Raw genomic sequence first — 22621 nt, 5'->3', positions numbered from 1 at the left:
AAGCAATCCTTTGTGCGCATGGGTTCGTATCCCCCAATAAGCACCCTGGACTGCTCCATCCCTGGTAGGCCCGCCCAATATAGTTCCCTCACCCGTTTCTCTTCGTTTCTTAGATTCATAGCCATGAAACCGTTTCCGATTCCACAGAAGGGTTCTGGCCCGTGTAAAGGCATCCGTGCTCCCTTCTTGGCTAGTTCATCCGCTGCCTCATTGCCTTCCAACCCAGCATGGTATGGAACCCAAAGTATCCAGACCTTGTTGGACGAGTCGAGTGTATTCAGTCTCTCAAGGCATTCCCATACCAGTTTAGAGTTCACCTGGTTGGACCTAAGTGCCTTGATCGCTGCTTGGCTATCGGTGAGAATAGCTATGTTCTGCCCTCTGTAGTTCCTTTGCAGATTAAAGGAGGCACACTTGTCTATGGCGTAAATTTCCGCCTGGAATATGCTAGTGTACCTGCCTATTGGCTCAAAGTACATTTTCCTTGGACCAATGACACCGGCACCCGCTCCCTCTGCTGTGAGGGATCCGTCAGTGTACCAAGTAATCAGTTGCTGGTTTAAGCCGTATGTCGCAGCCACGCTCTCCCAATTTGTCTTGTTACTCCAACGTGTTTCAAACTTCTTATCGAAGTGAAACCTCGTTGTCATGTTGTCCCTCGGTATCAGTAATTCGGGATACCGCCTAGAGAAGATATCACTCTTCCTTCGATTTAGGCAGCTCCCTGCCTCACGCATACTACCGGCCATCCTGAATATTGATCTCCTTGCCTGCATCAGTATGTGCAGATGGAGAGGGGTTGATTCCAGAAGGACCTCCAGGGATGCCGTTGGGCATGTCCTCATTGCCCCACTGATACACACGCAAGCCAGCCTTTGGATTTGAATATTTTAATAATAATAATAATAATAATCGTTGGGACAACAATCCATATTGGATCAGGGCCTTGAAGTGTGTTAGAGTACTTCATTCAAGACCGTTACGGTACACTACAGAACACTGTAGGAGGCAATGTGGTCAGCATTACGCTCGCCCGAGATTATTACCCTGATTTGACTCAGGTACTCATTCACAGCTGAGTGGACTGGTATCCGACGTCAAATCACGATAAAAATCCCACTGTCGCCAGCGAGATTTGAGCCGCGACCTTCCGTACGACAGCCTTGTGGTCTAATCACTCAGCTATCCGGACAACTTTGATATTTTGATTTGACCAAATACAGAGACTTAATTTAGGTGAAGGAAATGAAACCGAACACCGAAAAAGGATCAAATGCAGAAAACTACACACATAGCTACAATATTCCAAAGTTTGGGAAAGAATAGAGGAAGAATTTTACGCGTTCAGCTAAACTATAGTTTTATTTCATGTATGTACCTGTACAAGATTTCGAGGGCATTTTCTTTTTTGAGATGTGAGGTAAAGGGAAGAAGGCAAGGAGGCCACTTTCCGGAAAGATAGAGCTTCAGGATTTACCATTTGGCCATATAGAAGACTTCTACCTGTCTTCATATTTTTATCAAAACTATGAGCAAATTGCTTTCTCCCTGCGCCAAATAGTATTCCTTGTTATAAAGGCATGAACTGAAGTAAATGAAGTATAATAGTATGTCATCATTTTAATACTATTTTGAATATGCAAAATTTAATCAGGGAGATGCTGCACGAGAGAAGCAACGGCTACAGTATTTCAGAAAATCATTCCACTGCCAAACTATGGAAAGACGTAAAACTACGTCGGTTGAATCTGTTCACCCCGTCATCTCGTGCTAGTCCATAGATATGTAAGTCAAGTAGACGTTTTGAAGCTTATCTCCCAGAGAATAGGATTGTCAACCCATATGTCAATAAGAACTAAGGATTTCCGTGCAAGTGCTACAACTAAGCGCATTCTTTCCTAATTATTCAATTTAGAGCATAGTTCGTTCCGTGGGCAAAATGGTTGTTGATTCTATGTAATACTTGCCATCTACGTATATATATGTCTGTAGTCTGTACATACATACGTTGTGCTTCCTTCGTATGAAAGATTCTTCAAATTTATACGTTCAGAGGAAGTATCTTCCTCAACCTTGAAAACATTTGTTCAGAAAGTTCAAATAACCATGCTACAAGGCAAACACCAACCGTGAAGAAATTCCAGGATTCGAATGAGGTTGCACTATCTTTTGTGTGGGTTGATTACTTGTAAAGGTCACCAACAGTTGAACACTTCATTGATGTTTGCGAGTAATTTTTACTACACAATGCGTAGTTTTCCATTTCCATTGTTTACTTTGCTCACTGGTCTGCCTCTACTTTCGAAGTCTTTCATTTTGTATACTGAAAAGTACATATTTGGAGAGTACTCCGGTAACCAAAGTAACATCACTAACTTTTGAGTGGATTTACTTCTTACAGCTAGGCATGTTTTTCTTTTCAAAGAAGACGAAAGGCACCTCAATTTTAGGGAAAAGTTTCTTCTCTGCGAATCGTAAATTCAATTCTATTCCCTTTAGAGGCAATTACATGGCTTGGAGTGTACTTAGCTATCTTGTCTGTATGGATGTGTGCACATTCACACCCTGGTCTTGTTTACAAACAAAATACATATCCAATTCAATTTCGCATTCGTTTCCAGGACGCTTTTGTTAGTTTGAATTGTTTTGGGAAAGTATCAGTCGTATCTGTTTATCAAACCATAGTAGCCAGAAGCAATTTGTTTGAAAGATTAAGAATTCATTTATTTCGAAAATGGGATGCGTCCTAGAGTTCGGCGAGTAGAAGTTTCAAAATATTGAGGCTAAATTAGCTTAGCCAGACATTTGCATGGCAACGCGCGTGTAATCAGTTTTGATTTACATGTGTGTAATTTTGAAATATTTCATTCTACACAAAGCAAGAGAAAAGAAATAATTAAAAACCCCAAAAAGTCAGCAGGGAACTGTGGTTATAGCTTAATATAAATTTGGCACGGCACGGACATAACGGCCATGTTATCACGCGGTAGCATGCTTTGCAACAATAATCCCCTAATGCGTCTTATATGGACATCTCTGCGAATGACATGCATATTACGTTTAGGCCATTCTGATATCAGAATGAATCGGAGCTTAAAATAAACTATAATTTCATATCCTGGAGAAGTCCTCTTTCGACTAAGTTCGTTATCACAGCCATGCTTTCCTCTCATACACATTTGAATTCGGGAATATTACTGGGTACGTGCTTATTGACAAAATCATTGAAATATGGCGCATAGGTCGTAAGTCTGAGTACGTTGAAAGACGTATGGGTTGACTTTTATAAGAAATTTTTGTATCTCATACACCAAAGCAGACCTCGTACTTCTACTGGGATTAAAATGATGACCAATGTTTCGACCTTGCCACAATGTATCCAGTTCAAATATATTTTTCACCAACTTTTCCCATTTGTGGCAAATCCTCTTGGCCTCTTTAAGAGAATTTGAAAGTATAATTTCGGGGACGGATCCAATGTAGGGTTAAATATTGATGCTCGTTTTAGATACCATTTAGTAGTGAAAGCGGCATAAAGACAGTGGAATGTTCTGAAAATTCTAATGGGATTCTATATTTGACATGACACCCTAATAAAACCTGACAGTTTGAGTTTCCAATTCGGAGACATTGCCCGTATTTTATAGGTAACCTCCATGCTTGAAGACAGCAATAGGTTAGACATATTTTACGACGGTCATAAATATTGACCTCCAGATGATTGGTTCATAAAGATAAAAGTGGCAGGCCCGATAGACCATTTGATGTTAAAACTCGTAACTTTGACCAGAATAAATTCTGTGAAAATTTGACTGAACAGAGGCAACAAAATTGGTTTAATAATAACGATTTAGCTACTGCCGAGTATAAAAATGTCTTAAATGAGTGAAAAAAGTAGCACACTTGGAATTTCAATTTGTTCCTGAAATTTTAAGGCTTCAATTTGAATTTCTTGATTTGTCGGCACGACGAAAATATAGCAATTACTTAGTATTGATTCTACTTCAAACGAGTCGGAATACCGGAAACTGGGCGTTTTAAGTTTTGTGTTTATGTTATGTGATGAACTTTCTAGAAGTGAATTTTCTCTTTGTTCCAACCAGACGTTTGCTCCCCATTCATTGAAATGAAGACCACGCATCTCTCCATAAATTTATTAAAGTTTTACAGTTACGACGGCTTTTATATTTTTCTGAAGGTAATTCGCAAATATTATTTTGAACTAACCATCTTAGTTTTCAGATTAGTGCGATCGCCATTAGTAGATGGCGGGCGTAGAACCATTGGAATTCAACGAAATTACGCGGAATTCAACAATTTGACTTTACATAAATTTGCTAGTAATAGCTGGATTGCCTTCAAACTCTCCCTTATACTGGCCCCGTACTTTTAGCATAAACTTAAGGGGGGTTTAATGTATATTTCTAACATACATTGGCTGATATCGTAATAGAATGTATTTTGGGGTCTAGATTTTGTAGAGATGCATTGCTGTGATTTTTTCCAGATTTTTCAGATGGATAGGCTCACTCTCCTGTGTTTCACCCAATATAGGGAAGAAGTACTAAGAACTAATGGGGCCTTTTCGTTTGATATCCTCCATGATCATATTCTGTAAAAAAAAATGTTTTCCCCTTTTTCGCATATAAGGTGAGTCCCCCTTACCACAACACAAAACGGTGCCACTCGTGAATGTAGCGATTCATAGACCACATATCCTGATCAAATTTCGTGACGATAGCTTGATCCGTTTCGGAGTAAATCTCGTGTGACAGACAGGCCGACGAACAGATGGACAGACAGACAGGCAGATATTGAACCGATGTTAGTAAGATTTTGTTTCACGAAAAGCCTTTAAAATGAACACCAATGAAGGGGATGAACATACGAACTTAATTAAAGGCTTATGCACCTTCAATGCATGTATGTGTGGAGCTTAAATGAAAAATCCCATGAATCGTTTTTCAATCTCATCAGACAATACCATTTAAAGTTTTTAATATGATCATATTAATTTCACAAAATTGGAAGCGCGTAGAAGTGTGTCTCTTTCCCGAAAAATTCACAACTCTACCTCGCAACTCTTCAGAAAGTCGCAAATTCTATTTGTCAGAGCAGATTTAAATAAGTCGTTGACGATTCGAAGGACATTTGAGTCAAACGGACAAGCAGAGTGAATAAATATCCCCAAACACGTGTATTTCTTCGATGTTTACCGCATAATAGGGAAGCATATTTCACCACATTTGTTTGCCATTTTTGTTGGTGCCTGAAGAAATTTTTGCTACTGACATATCCAGATAACACAAAAATTGATAACTTTCCTTCGGTAGATGCTTAATATTTTCGGATAAAAATTCAGGCAGTACAAATGGCTAGAGCTTTTTCCCGCGGAGTTAACCAACTAACAGATAGCCTGTGATCAAAGCTGATGGATGGGAGCATCAAGGAGGTGATTCCTCCTCCCCCAGCCATAGATTTTTTTTTCTAAAAAAACAAATATTGACAAGGTTAATTTTTGGACAAAATAAGAAACCGGGTTTACTACAGGCTGCATGCATGAATACTTCGCGATAGCCTTCAAAATGGCGGTGGGTGATCAGCTAAGATAAACAGTTATAGTATGTATGCTACGCTCCTTAAATTCTTAATTGAAAAAGTTTAAGGATGTATTTCCCCAGGCTGCTCTCCTGAATAGTTGTGACACTAACGTTGATTACCACTGCGGCGGTGCATGATATATATTGATATTTTAATGAGAATTTCCTCCCGGCCACCACCAGTCACTTTCAATTATATAAGAAGCCTGTAGGAGACCCGCGAACTCGAAACTGACAGCAGCATTAAGCTTACCAACTGTTCAATTAGTAGAAGCGGAGTGGGGAAGTTTTGGACTGCCGAATCTCAAGTTTGCCGTCGTACTAAATGATTATCCGGAGATCTCTGGCATGTGAGAGCCATATCAAAAAATCCCTCGGGCGTTATTTCCATGAAAATATATAGGAGATAATAGTGATAACATCAATAATCAGCGAAGAGCTTCTAGAAATTTGCAGTCGGATATTGGAAGCTGAACTTAGGGACAGATACGTTTGTTAAGTTTTCCGGAGCTTTCTTGCACTATGGGATTTAATAGAAGCTTATACTAGCACTCATGCAAACTAACCTACAGGCGAGCCATGCTTTTAGAGTCCCATACATCCTTTAGGTCGTAAAACCAGCAGTTCCTCTTTTGGACCTTACGAACTAATAATGATTCCTCTGGATAGTTGACAACCTGCAAGCTCGCGAAGGAGAGCACGCATCAATATTCATTATCATAAATCTCTGTAAGAGATGATTTCATCAGCTATGGAATTCACACAGAAAGGATGTGGGAATACCGAAACTGCTTAACTATTGCTTATTCTACTTTCTACTTCTACATTCTAGAAACCTTATGTGGTAATACCGCCAGAGAGCATTGTGTTGATAATACTAAGCGCATCTATGCTAACGTATAGAGTGCTGCGTGCTGAAGCAACCGTTAATCACTATGTCGCATAGTGATTAACAGTTGCAGTGAAAACCTTCCAACAAAGAAGTGTGCTGTCGCCATCTTCATGGATTTGATTGAAAGTTATTGACTTTGGTACAGGCTTTTAGTAAAACTAAACAAAACCAGAATGGTGTTATTCACAAGGATTATTGCGCAACCGGCAATCTTATCGTGAAGGTCTTCCGACAAATGCTGCAGGTTCACTGAATGACATGCGCATATGTGCCTCTGTGTTATTCATACTCCGGACTGTAGGAGGTCCTTTTGCTGAAGTGGATAGGACCGCATCAACATCTGAAAATTAAAATTTTAAATACCGTTTCGAATTAAGTGCCAGGTCAAACACGCGTGGGGACCAGAAAAACTAGGGACGTTAGTGCCGCAATTGAGAGGCAGGATCCTCGATATTAGTCAATATCTCACGTGCGTCGGATGTTGAGGCTCGCAACTTTGGAAGAGTCATCATGATTTTTTAAGCTGATGTACTCCAGTTACAGAGGATGTTGGTGTTATTCACCAACGGAAACCCAGCAGTACATAATCGAATCTGGAATATTTCATTAGACGATGGCGCTAGGTACAGTGAACCACTAGGGTCGAGTACCAAGTGGTTGAGTTTGTGTCCCACTATACGCACACACACACGCCGGCCAATGGGTACAGTATCTAACAAACAATGGAGAATTTGACAACAAATTGCCAACTTGTCTTTCGTAAAAACCGTTTCGCGAAATTTCAAATTTATAAACTTCACAAAAATGGAAGGATATCTTGGGCTGAATGAAAATCAACGAGAATGGTAGCGATGGATATTGATAGCACAATAGGTTCACCTTTGGATTTTCAAATCATATAGAGAAAATCACCCTTTCCAATTTATTAGACCGACTTTTCTGAGCCATCCCATTGCAGGATAACCTGCTGCAGCTTTTGCTGACGTTTATATTTTTCGCTAATCTTTTGACCCCTCTCTCATTATTTCAATTCGTAGCTATCTCCGTTGAAATATTATGAGTTTTCGCAGGAGTACGAAAGTTGATATGACCAAAACTCAAGGAATGAACGAAGCAGGAGAACCGCGCAGACTGTTATGTTAATTTTCTTGGATAAACAGTTGATTGGCGGGCATCTTAATTTCTTGTTGAACAAAGAACTAGACAACAAAGGCACAATTTTTTATTTGGGATATGACGGATATTATGTCCACATTTACTTGATGTTGGACCGGACCAGATGGAAAGCAACTTATTCTTCTGTTGTTGGTTCACCGACCCTCCGTTTCGGGCGTGCCACCCAAGTATTCAAAAAGCAGGAAGAAAGATGACTAACGGTTTCGTTCAGGGCAGAGGTCACTCATCATACGCTGCCTCACCACAGCCCTGGGAGCAGCGCGTTCGAAAGTGCCAACAGATGGAAATCGCTCCTTTTTATATAGTCGCAAACACGACAAGGGTGTAAATTATATCCAGGATAAAAAATGAATTTCTTGTGTTAATGAAGCTTTAATTTTTGGCGGAAAAAAACGTAGTTGAAGCCAAGAATTGGCTTGGTAAACATTATTCGGACTTTGCGTCAGCAAAATCAACCATTGAGGAGTGGTTTGTGAAGTTTAATTGAGCACGGAGGACGATGCACGCAGTGGACGCCCCAATGAGGCGCAAAGTGATCGAGATAGCCGAGGCTCTAAAAATATCAAAGGAACGTGTGCATGAATGTTTGGATATGCGAAAACTATATTCGAAGTGGGTGTCGCGCGAGCTCACAATTGACCAAAAACAATAACGAGTTGACGATTCTGAATAGCGTTTGAAGCTCTTCCTCCATAAAAAACCTGAATTTATGTGTCGATGTGTGACAATGGACGAAACATTGCTCCATTATTTCCCACCACGTTTTGATCGCATACGAAATTACGATATCCGCGATCGATATGGGGTTGCACCGATCGTGGAAAAACTGCGAGAGAAGCGTCTTCGATGGCATAGTCACCTAACTCTCGCTAACGACTATTCACTTGCCAAGATTGGTTTGAAGATCGAAGCCGATTGTAGGCAACCAAAAGGCCGGCCGAAACAACGGTGGCTTGATATGCTGGATGGGGATTTAAAAGCCTCGCGATTACATTTAGATCAGGCATTTGATAGAATCAAATGGCGAAACTGATCATGACGAGCCGATCCCGCTTGTGAGCGGGACAAAGGATGAAGATTATTTCACACCACAATCAAAGCGCTCATCATCTGAGTGGACTGCACGTATTGAACCAGCTCCAAAGAGGGCAAAAACGCAACATTCGGATGGCAAAAATGGTATTGGATGGTAAAATATTCAACGACTATTTTGAGAATGGAAAAACCATCAACAGGAAATAATCCCTATAAAAACCGACTCCGTCTACGGAAAGTTGAAACATGTGTCAGAAATGATCTATGACATAATGAAGATATAATTCTCACGTTGTAATGCTCTTTTGGTTTATGGCAACTATATATTGCAAATTAAATTACAATTAATATTAGCATTTTCAATGTGTCCGGATAGCTCAGTGGTTAGAGCACTGGGTTGTCATACGGAAGGCCGCGGTTCAAATCTCGCAGTTGGCAGTGGGATTTGTATCGTAACTTGACGTCGGATACCAGTCGATTCAGCTGTGAATGAGTACCTGAGTCAAATCAGGGTAATAATCTTGGTCGAGCGCAATGCTGACCACATTGCTTCCTACAGTGTTCTGTAGTGTACCGTTATGGTCTTGAATGAAGTGCTCTAACACACTTCAAGGCTTTTTTCCAATATGGATTGTTGCGCCAATGATTATTATTTCCGAGTTATCACAATCTAGGCAGATGCCGGATTTTACCTAATATTAGTACTAAGTGCCAAGTATTTAGGCTCGGACGATCCTATCTACTTGAAAACTAAAGGGGCGCTGGTGGTGGTGGCCGGTGGTAGGTCAGTGGGAGAATCCGTCGAGTACTCCCCGCAACATCGAGCACGTGTGCAGAATGGTGTACTTCTGCATGGTTTGAACCAGACTGTGCGAAAGTCCCAGGACATCATATTATTATTATTATTTTCAATTTGTAGATAGTTGCAAATATGTCACTTGAAGATGTTCTTGTGTGGTCGAAATACGTTAAAACAAGCTGGTACATAGGGAAGAATTTGATTTTCTGCTTCGTGTAAAGCACCTTGAAATCAGCTTACTTTAGTTTAACCACCTAAACAAGTCTGGTAATAATATATTGCTGTTCGTTATACAGGGTCAAAGTTTCTTCTTCCTTTTTTCGATGAAGTAACAACTTATCTTACGCATTTTAAAGTTTTCATGTAAACCAAACACTTTTTAAACTCGGCACACTCTATTTTGTCTTTATCACATGCACTTCCCTCTGGAGCCGTTCCATGTATTGACTCAAAATTTGATGGGAATGCACAAACTGTGAAGGTCCATGCATTCATTGAAAAAGATTATTTCATATTAAATTAAAGGGGGCCTGTATATGAAAAACAGACTGTGATTTTTCACACCATAGTCAGAGTGGCCGCCCGGGTGAGTGCTAAGAAAAAAATCACTATAATAACCGTTGGCGCAACAATCCAAGCGGTTCGGGACCTCGAAGGATGTTAGAGCAGTTCATTTAATACCGTAACGGTACACTACAGGATGATAGTACCTTAAAGGAGGCAATGTGATCAGCAGCTTGTTCGAGATTATTACCATGATTTGATTCAGGTACTCATACACAGCTAAGTTGAGTGGTATCGTCAAATCACGATACAAATTCCACGGCCACCAGTGAGATTTGAACCACGACCTTCCGCTCAGCTATCTGAATACTGAAAACACTATGCTGCTCCTATATGACATCTAGTCTGCTCCTCTATATTTGGCCAAATAAAGTTAGTAACAGTATAGTATAAACAGCAGCTAAACCAGCCAGTATCGGCTGTGTGGGGCGGAATTTCGCAAGCAGGTGTTTTCGGCCCTTATTTCTTTGATGGCAATGTCAATGCTCACAGCTTCCTGGAGATGCTGCAAGATTACTTCCTCCCATGAATACAGCAGCTTCCCAATTTTGATGATCTGTATTTCCAATAAGACGGTGCGTCCCCGCATTATACAGTCATGGTCCGTGGTTACCTAGATGACGTATTGTATCGGTCGGCGTGGGGCTATTGAATGGCTTCTCCATTCCCTGTGCTGATTGGTACTCTATCTCCTACCCTTACAGAATTATAGCTTTTTTCATGAATAATGTCAATAAACTTGACCTTCCGAAAAAAATCGCAATTTCCCTCCTTCTCAATCATTTAATCCCCATCCCCACTTTCAGAAATTGCATAAAATTAAGGCCATCATCCCTACGAAGATATAACTGTTTTAGTTTTAAAGAATTTCCAAAATCGATCTTTATCTTAATCTAATTATGTGTTGTTGTAACTGTACTTACAAACCTGAAAAGTTGCCTCATTATGTTTGCTTTCAAATGACATGTAAAAACAGAATCTCAGGAGATAGAAAGATTAAAACGGCAGCGCTTGGCGGTACATATGAGATACGGTTCCTTATAGCCCTCGCAGTGAGTAGCAGAAAGGAATGATGGTTAGGATTTCGAAGAAAGGCATCCATGTATTATTTTTACAATGTAGAGACTTAAGATTACCGATCGATTCCGAAGAGGCTTTTTCTACAATGTCAACAGGCCATCAAGCAAAACTTTAACTACCTTTATATGTTTCACTCTCTCGTCGCAAAACTAAAATTCTTAATACCAACATAAAGTTTAGGTCGGGCTAATGTTCTATCTGTGCTTCTAAATAGACCAGTAGTATGCCAGCCAGCAGTGGAAAGTAACCACCATTGTTACTCAAATGTTTTAAATTTTTCTCAATCCATGTTTTCAAATCATGCATTTCGCCAGTATACAAGCCGGGCCCCTCTGGTCACACATTTAGAAAGATCGGTAATTCCATTGGGGACTATACCATGCAATAGACACCACTATTTCAAAATGATCTACGAGCTGCGTTGTTGGTCGCGAATAATTTTCTAGATTGTCCTGTTCCTTCCAGCATAATACAGTGTCTGACAAGCGGCAACATCTATTAGCAGTAATGTGATGTTTTGGTATTCTCATCTCGCGACATGCCGCATCATGAAAGAGCTTGCAAAATTCAGGTTGCAATTGCTAACTAAAAAAAACTGCGTAATGTATCACCAACTTTGAAGATTTTGGAAAATCCAATTTTATCCAATGGATGTGTTGGGCAAATAAAATCCAAATAGTTCTGGTTGGAAATTTATACCAATCGTGACCAGGTTTTCAGCTCGATATATCAACACCTTCTCTTTATTTACACTGGACGGATATGAGTGTTTGTATCAGCGGTGGTATCGGTCCCAATGCCCACCGATTCATGGAAGTACTACACGCAGTTTTGTCATTATATTTATGTATACTAAAATTAAAATCAGGGTGCGACTAGCTACGAAAATCTTCTATCTAATAACTAGAAACTTTGGCAAACAGGAGTCATTGGTAGTTCCTGGTTTACATCAATCGTAATGCAATAACTGGAAAGGAAATTACCATACCAAATATCAAGCTCACGAGATGAACAGGTAGAAATTATCGGAGTAAACTTCTTCGTTGATTATTTCAATATTGACTGAGAAGTAGACTGAGTTTCTGAAATCGCGCTTCCCATTTTCAAAGCTCTTGTCCACAACTATGGCATCATTATATAAGAAATGGCTGATGTGTCCTTATAAATAACAAACAATAGAAAGCGTAGAAGTTTCGGTTTTATTTATTTATCAGATTTCACAGAATATTTGCCTTCTGCAACATAGTCTCCCCCTTTCACTTTTTTACCCTCCATAGCAGTATAGGGCCAAGGACGAAAGTGTGGACTGCTATCCGATATAGCAAAACAAGTCAGCAGCTGGACGCTTCAGGTATGCGTATTTCTTTTATAACGACATTAGGGTGGACATTTGTCCCATTTGTACCTAGCATGTAATACATACATATATTATGTGAGAATATCCATTTTCGCGTGATACTGACGGCCAAAGTCTTGAATTTGCACACAAGCGACAAATTCGACCTATTATAACTTTGTTATAATAGTGCAATTTCCATAAAACTTGGTAGGATCATGTTCTATGTTATAGCATACATACAAATTATAGCTATTTGCTATTATGGCGGGTAGACTGACAAACAGATTTTAATAGGGTCTGATTTGTCCGATAGAAAGCTGATATAATTGCCTTGGAGTAATTGAATTGGGCAGGGACTGGTTGTTTCGGAGAAAAGTAATTATATCTTACATTACAGTCGCTATCCAGTAAACCAAGTGCTCAGAATAGTTTTTTTATTCAGTCTAAAAATGAATCGGCTATCATCTGCTTCGAAAATCTACACAAACAGCTATGTAGTATCCGGTTACGGGGCAAATCTCCAACCACTGCTTCATAGCCCCTACAGAGGTGACTGCAGAATTATAGAAGGAAATCTTCTAGAAGGAAGACTCGAAGCCTGCCTCGGGTGTGGCATCGAATTCTTACTTGGGAAATCCGTATTCAGGTCAAACGTCGGTTCTTATAGCTTGTATAATTATATTAAGGGTAACAGACTGCGGATCATCCTACTAGCAGTGCCGGATGAAGCGATCATTGTAGATATCGGGCTGCGCGACAAAAAGATTGACGGTTTGTTAATTAAACATCGCCTCCTGTCACTCTTGATGAATGTCAAAGCACATAAGGAAACAATATAAACTTGGATGATCGGCTCGCTGGCATGGTGCACTAAGCCTAAGTAGGGTCTCTGAAAATCATGCGATAATAAATTAACGAAATGAAGCCCTTTACATTTGAAAGCAATAACCATAGCAGAGTTAAGCTGCTAATAACCGGAATCTAGTCAGATGGAGCAAAAAACCTGGGAAGTGCCTGCTGAACCAACACCAACAGCTCTACTACGAACCCTATCTCCACTTCCACGTGGTAACTGATGGGAGCCCTTCCTTAACGAAAAACTGCAGATGGAGAAGGATGAAAACAAATCTCCCGCGCCTGAAAGCGGGACAAATTGTACCAACTGGTCCTTCAGGTTGCGCGTTGGGTAGGGCTGACAACTCTACACGGAAAACAACTTGTCACGAAGCCACAACAGGAACCTCGGACTGGACGGATTATACAACGACGAACCCGGCAACGACAACGGAATAACGATTTGCGCATTTTCTCATGGAACGTACGCTCCCTGTACACAGATGGAGCTGATAAGCAGCTAACCGATTCCCTGCCCCAATAAAGGGCTGATGTAACAGCGTTACAGGAGATGCGTTGGACAGGGACCGGTTTCCTGGAGAAGAGCCACTACACCATATATTATAGTGGCCATCCAGTAAACCATGTGCTAGGAGTAGGTTTCTTAGTCAGCCAAAAAATGAAACTTGCTGTTATCGGCGCTGAAAACATAAGCGAACGGCTATGCACTATGCGCTTGCGAGGCAAGTTTAGAAATATAAGCCTCATTAACATTCACGCCCCTACAGAGGAGACTGCAGAGTCGGAGAAGGATACCTTCTACGAGGCAGTAGAACGAACCCTCGAAGCCTGTCACAGATATGATATCAAAATCATACCTGGGGATTTTAACAGCCAAGTAGGGAAGGAGCCCGTATTCAGGCGATAGTTGGCTTCCATAGCTTACACGAAAATACAAATGATAACGGACTGCGGATTATTCAATTAGCAGGGTCACACGAAATGGTTTTTGGAAGTACCTGGTTTGCGCGGAAAGCGGTTCACAAACTTCCGTGGGCCTCTCCAGACGGGACCACTTTCAACCAAATTGATCACGTGTTGATCGAACGCCGCCACCTCTCACTCTTGGTGAATGTCAGAACTTATAGGGGGGCCAATAGAGACTCGGATCACTATCTCGTTGGCACGGGGCTCCAAGCTCGAATAACAACACCACCTAGAATCCCCTCTGACAATCATGTGGGAGCTAACACTAAAGCCATCCATAACACAGCCCTCCGCGACACCTATAAGAGGGAAATGGATGCCGCAATAAACGCACTCTACAGAGATCGTGGAGATGAGCATCAACAAATGATCTTGACAATCACCTGAAGAACATTATCATGGATTCGGCCACAAACATACTTGGCCCCAGCCGCAAAAGGACGCAAAAGGAGTTGGAACGGCTGGTTTGACGATGAATGTAAGCTAGAAACGGCACGGAAGAATGCCGCATACCGAGTAATGTTGCATTCTCAAAGAACGCGGGCACGCGCAGAGACTTATCACAAACTCCGTCGAGCGGAGAAGCGACTTCACAGACGGAAAAAAGTAGCTTGGGAGAATCAACAAGTCTGTGAACTAGAAAAGTACAGAGAGCAACCGCACCAGGCGCGCAAGTTTTACCAACAAGTCAGCAGGATGAAGCCTTATACACCTCGATGCTCATCCTGCCGAGACAAAGAGGGAAATCTGATTTCCGACAGAATCGGCATATTAGAGCGATGGGTTGAGTACTTTGATGAGCTACCGAACAACCAGAACATCGGCGAGTTGGAGGTCCGCCAACTGAAGACGACGGACAAATACTGCCACCACCAAGTATAGGAGAAACAGTCCGTGCAATTCATCGGCTTAAAAATCATAAGTCGCCAGCAGCCGATGGAATTACAGCCGAATTAATTGAATATGGAGGTGAGCAGTTACACCAAGTGGTTCATCAACTTGTGCTCAAGGTATGGGACAGCGAATCAATGCCTGACGTTTGGCAACGAGGCATTATTGGTCTCATACATAAAAAGGGAGATATCACACAATGCAGCAATTATAGAGGTACCACGTTGCTGAGTACCATCTATAAGATATTCTCTGCTATCTTGCTAGGCCGGATAGCCCCATACGCCCAGAACATCACTGGCCCATACCAAAGAATCTTCACTCCAGGCAAATCAGCAACAGATCAGATTTTCTCTCTGTAGCAAGCGATGGAAAGCTGTTGGAATATGAACACCAGTTGCACCATCTACTCATCGACTTTAAAGTCGCCTATGATAGCATAGCATAGCCGTGTACAGACACGGCCACAGGAGAATTCGGCATTCCGACGGAATCAATAAGACTGACTAGGCTGAACCTGACCAATGTGCGAGGCCAGCAGGATCACTATCAACACCATTCGACATGAACAACGGTCTACGACAAGGGGATGCCCTATCATGCGTCCTCTTTAACCTGGCCCTCGAGAAAGTGATCCGTGATGCTGATGTAAATGCCAGACGTACGATCCTCTTTAAGTCCACCCAACTACTGGCCTATGCTGACGATATCGGCATCATGGGGAGAACCACCCGAGACGTACAAACTGCCCTGATCCATATCAAGCAGGCGGTGCGAGATCTTGCACGCGCACGGTTGTTGTCAGCCAACAGAGCCTATTTCAGCTTGCAAAAATTATTCCGCTCGAAACGTCTCACCATAGGGTCAAAGCTCTTACTGTACAAGACTATGATCTTGCCAGTCCTCATGTATTCCTCGGAAACTTGGGTTCTTAGCAAGAAAAATTGCGAACTCTTGGCCGCGTTCGAGAGAAGAATCCTCCGAAGAATTTTTGGTCCCCTACATGAGGATGGACGATGGACAATGACGAAATCTATGAGCGATACCATGACAATGGTTGTGGATAAAATCCGGCTCAATAGGTTACGGTGGGCGAGCGACTAAATCCGTATGGATGGGTATGATCCCACCCGGAAAGTCTATAAGGGCAATATCTGTGGTAGAAAAAGAAGACGAGGCAGACCCTGCCTAAGATGGAGCGATGTTGTAGGCCAGGATGCCAGACAGCTTTTAGGGATATCGAATTGGTGCACCTCGGCGCAAAAACCGGGATGTCTGGAGTTCCTTATTAAGGCAGGCTTAGACCGGGTACCGGTTATTGCGCCGTTGATGATGATGATGATGATCAATGGATGAAGTCAGATAATAAAATGCATTCATTTGAACCTGATATGTGGTGCTTAGTCTCTTCGCATAAACACAGTCTGCGTCGGATGTTACCTATGCAGACGATATTGATATAATGGGAAGAACAACCCGAGATGAACAAATTTCCCTCATCTTTATTGAGCGGGAGTTGCAAGATTTCGGGCCGCAAATTAATACAGGGAAAATCAGCACAAAAACAAAACATCCAATAGTACTGGCCAAGTGAAAATAAAGAACATAGGAGTCTGAATTTTTTGAAACCATTGGGAAGTTCTTTTTAGGTTTAGGTTGGAAAATAAAACCGAATAGTGATGATCACGATGAACGTTTGCATCAGCTTACAAAAACGGTTTCATTCCAAATGTCTCACCACAAGATCACAAATTCTGCTGTACAAACAATGAGCTTGTCCATATGTTTCCCTCGTAAACTTCGTGAGTTCTTAACTTTATTTTGGTACTCTACAGAGCAGTGGAGGATTCCATAGCATAGGCACTGAAAAAATCTATGAGCGATGTCACGACCTTCGAAGCAGAGTATCTGCACCAAAAATGAAGATGGTCGAGCCCGGCAAATCTGTAGGAGCAATATTTATGGTAGAAAAAGAAGACGTTACTGACCAGAATGCTAGCAGTCTACTAGCGATATAAATTTTGGAATTCTTTACTAAGACCTTTCTAGATCAGATATAGGTAGTTGCGTTGTAGACCATCGCAAATATAATTTAAAAAAAAAAAATTAAAACATGACTAATTTCCGTGTGCAATCATAGGAGCAAATCAAAGTAGGCCTGACATTTTATTTGCAAACTACCTTTTATGGTTCGCCAAAATTGTTTATACATTTCAACATACATATGCGTATACATTGCATGCAATGCAATCATGTGTCGAAAAATGTCCATTTTCCAGCAGCAGAGCAAAACCGAAAGCCCTGCAGCTCTCTAGAGGATACATTGTTTTACCATTGACTAAAACTTACCGTCGTCACTAGAGGGGGGTTTTCCTGTTTCGCTGAACAGAATCTCATAACTGCTGGCAAGGGCAATGGAATCCGTGCTATGTGATCTTTCCGTGACTGGACGGTCACCATCTACACTTTCATCAGCTCGACTCCGATATCCTCCCATTGTTGCTACAACAACTAACAGGGTCAACGTCTGGATGGTCAACTTCAGAGTTACAGTTGCCTGTAACATGGTTTTTCGATTACGTCACGGACACACTGAAAATGGCAACAGCTTGGTGGTAACGAATATAATAACAATTGCCGGACATCTCACATTATACGTTCGCATCCACTTTCATTCGAAGTGTACACTTGATGAGCACTAGGACATGGTATTAGCACACAGGAAACACAATACATTTGGTAGGAAACACTTGCTACAATTTTATTACTTCCAGGAATCAAAGGGCGAGCACTGAGCCCACAGGAGGGAAACACTTCAGGATCCACACTCTGCACTAGTAAACAATTTCAATTAATTATCCATAATGCTTATATTACTTGAAATTCTCTTTAAATTGACCGGGACAAAGTAAATGAACCCAAGTACACAACTATGGTGCCCTACGTTTTAGGGTTGAATGAAGTGTCTATCTGGATACGCTTATCAGCCGTTGACTACGGGTTTCGGCACATTTGTTTAAAACATCACACGGTTACGTTGATAATTGCACTCCAACTGATTTTGAGAGGTTAAAGTGGCGACCGAAGAATGAAATAACACAGGCTCTAAGGGGGTTGGCCGCATATTAATTTGTATTCCCTTGCGGATAACTGAAAATCTGACGGCATTGCGAGCCAATAGGCGACGCACAGCAGACTAAACAGTATAAACTGTGCAACAATCGCGCTCAAAATATGTTTCCTAACTCACTTTTTCCTGCTTGTATTCCACAAAGCTAATCCAACATTACATTGATCTCTACTTTCCATTATACTAGGTTACGATTATTAACCGCTTTTATTCCCACTGCACCCACATGCGGCGTTCAATCTATTAGAGCATAACCTACCCCACTCATAAAATCAGCCTCGCCGTGGTGTCATAAAATCTTCCTATTGCCCTAAAAATCAACCCGAAACGATGCAACGGAACCGCAAAATTGGCGTAAAAATTTACGTAACATACGACAACCGTACATACTTTGCGGCTAACACAGGACGAGGACGAGGTCAGTTTCTGTCAAAAAGCGGCGTCATGAGAATAACCGTTTACCCGAACATGACGAAATCAGATCAAACACTGGATGGATGTTTCATCTGTCTCCGAGGTTTCTGTCAATCGCCAGCGACCTCCCCGGTTTATGGGGGCGTAGGGATTGTGGTGACCATGCGCCTTGATTCGTTGGGGAGAGTGTCTGTTCGCTCTCTTAAGGACAACGTAGCTGGAGGGAAAAGGTCCTTTTCATAAACCTAAAGCAGTACTAGATTTTTCGTCAAGTTATAGGTGCTGCCCTTCCTGGTGAATATGACAATTACTACAGCAAAATTACCCAAAGCTCAATCCTGCATTGCTTAGATGATACCAAAGAATAAGCGAATCATTTTGAATTTACAAATATCAAAGTATCAAGTATCAAATGATGCTTGATCATCCACATTCACATATATTCAACAAAGAATTTTAATTTTAAAAAATTCATCTGGTCAACGAAAGCGACATTTATATCTAAATAACAAAATTAGGAACATTGTCATAAAGTTGGTTTTAAGTTGTTTGGTGTCCAAATTAGTTTGTCAGTTGAAAAGATAAGTACACTTTGAAATTGAAAGAATTCCACAAGAAGATTTGTAATCTAAAGCACCGAATTGAGAACATTTAAGTCATGAATACAATCACTTATTTGTTGTTCAAGTGTTTGATTGTTCAATACTTCAACTTATCCAGGTAACCATAAACCAGTGAAGAAGTCATCAGGAGCAGATCAACTTTCTGCTGCTCTTAACGCAAAAGTTGCGAAAATAGAATATCGACTTTAGGATTACTTTTAAATTAGTTTTAATGAAAATTTATCACATTTTAGAAAACAATTTTTGCACAGAAAAATTTTAAAATTTACAATCTTTGTTGAATTTCAGTAGAATTTCAAATCAATGAATTTTAAATTTTTTCATGTTCACTTCATTAACTTGTCCGAAAAACTCGGATGCATTTGAGAAATGAGTCCAACGCCTGCCGCTTCTGACTTAACTTTATGCTACTATGTAAGTGAATACACAAAGAACTTCTTCGATCTTGCTATGTATTGAAGAAAAGAATTGGAAATTTGATGATACTGAGAGAAGTCTAAAATAAAATATACCCGCTTCAAAATTTACCAGAAACATTACAAATAGTTGCATAAAGAAACTTCTTATATAGAGATAAATGCAACCTATATATAAGTTAAAATGTTAAGTTAGTTTGTATATGCTCAAAAAAATCGATAAGTTCTGCACCTAGAAATTTGACTCCGGATCTAAGGCTAACAGCATGTGAGCATCTCTTACGATACAGAAATGAAATAGTGAACCGCGTAAATCTGTGTAGCACTCGCCCTTTGTAGAGTTGTATTTGTGTAAGCCCGATATCTGTCCGATTAGAAAGACAACTTGAGACAATAAATTTTCAATTTCAATTCAGGTTTTGTGTGACAAAAAACATTATTAGAACCGATGTGATGTCTGTGTGTCCTTTTTTTTAAGGAGGTGGAAATCCTAAAAGGCTCTGTCCTAGGGACGCCACGGTGTGGGATTTTTACCCACTAAAACCGCCTTCGACTCCCCCCTACCCCGTTGAACCACCTTTGGGTATTACATCACGGGGCGGAGTTAGCTTACCTTAGCTAGATCTCCTTCAATTCTTCTGCTTTTCGCAGTTTATCTGGGATTACTGCGATTATAGAATTCATCGCATACTAGTCCTCCTGGCAAGTATCATTATCGGGGAAAAAATTTCCGGTGATAACACTTCACCTAGAGTTTCCTCTAAGTTCCACCTCTCTTCCACGAACCTAGGACACTGGAAGAATACGCGCGCTAGGTCCCCTGGGACCCCTTCGTGGTTTGGACAATTAGGCGAGGTGCCCAATTTAAACCTGTACAGCTATTGACGTTATCCTCCATGGCCGGTGAGAAACTGGGTGAGATTATAATTGATCTCCCCATGCTTTCTCTCCAGCCAATACTCGACGGAAGGAGCAAACTGTAAGTCTAACGTCTGACTGGTCCCATTGCTGTAATTATTTGCTTATGGATCTCTACCTCTCGGCCTTTTCCACCTACGATAAGGGACAGATGGACCTGATGTTATAAATTTCCATGTCCATGTCGGTTGCCAAGATGTCAATTGGGATCATTCCTGAGATGACGAACGCTGCATCATCTGAGATCGTCCTGAAGGCGTAACACACCCTTAAGGCTGTTCTTCTGTAAACCGTACTCAGTTTATGTGCATTGCCTAAAACATACAGCGCTTTTTTCCAAACTGTGATTGTATACAACATGATAGAACTCACCACCGTGGCTATGAGCAGCCCGCAAGTATGCCGCGGCCGTCCTACGTTCGGCATCATCCTTGCCAGAACCAGTGCCAGTGGATGCTCTTTTACAAGTATGCTCTATGTGCTGCTTAAAACTGAGTTTTTCGTCTATCATCGCCCCCAAGTATTTGATAGCCAGCTTCGAAGTGATGATGCGATTCCCCATTCTAATGCAGACGTAATTTCTCTTGCGGCGCTTAGTGATGAGGACCGCTTCCGTCTTTTCCTCCGCGAGTATCAATCCAGCACACTTTAGCCAAGTCTTAACAACACTAATTGCTTCGCTTGAGTATAACTCAGCATCCTCGAGATGCTTTGCGACCACAACCAGTGTGTAATGATAAGAGTGGAAATAGGAGATCAGGTCGATCATCCTGAGTGGCCGATAACGACCTAGAGGGCAGAGCTATCCCAAAAATCTAAAAGAATTGGCTAAATTGACCGTGAAGGTCCACCCACAAAGATTGGAGCTCTATCAAAGTGCTCGGTCGACACGTTCTTGCACGCCTCTGTGCTAGCCAGGCTCGGGAATGTGGGGGGGTCCTTTGAGCGCTTTGATCCCTCACGCTTCATTACTAAAAACCAACGTGTCAATTCCGATGCGTGGATCCGCAACGGATTCTAACTCGACACTAATTAGGATTTCGCGACGGCCTATCGAATGAAAACCAGAACGCGAACTAAATTGGAAAATAGAAAAGAGAAAAAAAAACGGCTCGACCGCGCGCGTGGAACCGTAAGTCTCCGGACCCGAGTGCCGCGATCAAGGAGGGGAAGATCCACGACGGATCACCGTCTCAATTGCTGTCTCTTCCGCCTCAGATCTTGTATGAGGCGCGGCCTCTGAGGTTCCCACCCTTCCTCGACATCCTCAGGCCAGTTATTCACTTTAAGGATGTCCCTTTATAGAAATTCCGCGGGAGTAAGGAGGAACGAAAGGGAGGAAGTCCTCAAACTACGGTAGGATTATTCAATCACCATTGTTCTTGTTCAAGCATTCATTAATTATTACAAAAATTATTACAAAAAAAAATGAAAATAAAAATAAACAAAATGTAAAATTTAAAGAAAAAATGAAAATAAAATCATAGAAAAAAAAAGAAAATAGAAAAGAAAATAAAAAAAACAATGACTTACCCAGATGTCACTCCGAGCTCGGATTGATGCTTCTAGTACTTATTTCCTTTTTACAATTCAATATATTAATAATAAAAAAAAAATATATAGTCCTTAGAAAAAAACTAACGTTAATTCACTTTCTCTCTATAATTTCGTACTTCACGTTTTATGTGTTTGTTTTGTTTATACGTAGCGCGGGAATTCCGACACTTTACTTCTGTAGCTAAATATTAACTTCATTCATTTGATATTTCATTTATCTGTCTTTTCAATTGTTTTTCTCCTTTTTGCTTTAAATCACTGTGCATTTGTCATTTGTTAACGATTGAACGATTTGTCAACGATTTGAACTTATTCTCGGAATCTTCGTTTAAAATACACTTGCGTTAGGGCTTAGCAAGATGTGGT

At 41.1% G+C, this 22621-nt stretch overlaps 1 protein-coding gene across 1 annotated transcript in view; it reads right to left on the bottom strand.

Annotated features, from left to right (window-relative positions):
• LOC119648612 overlaps positions 1-18777 on the bottom strand; it is a 472256-nt gene extending 453479 nt beyond the window's left edge. Inside the window, exon 1 of the mRNA XM_038050381.1 lies at positions 17547-18777. Coding sequence (XP_037906309.1) covers positions 17547-17763 — 217 coding nt within the window. The 5' untranslated portion in view covers positions 17764-18777. The remainder of the gene's footprint in view (positions 1-17546) is intronic.
• Positions 18778-22621: the final 3844 nt, after the last annotated feature.

Source organism: Hermetia illucens, chromosome 2, assembly GCF_905115235.1.
Source record: "Hermetia illucens chromosome 2, iHerIll2.2.curated.20191125, whole genome shotgun sequence".
In the NCBI taxonomy this organism is placed as follows: domain Eukaryota; kingdom Metazoa; phylum Arthropoda; class Insecta; order Diptera; family Stratiomyidae; genus Hermetia; species Hermetia illucens.
Note: the sequence above shows the minus strand (reverse complement) of the source record. Positions and strands in the feature narration are given on the sequence as shown.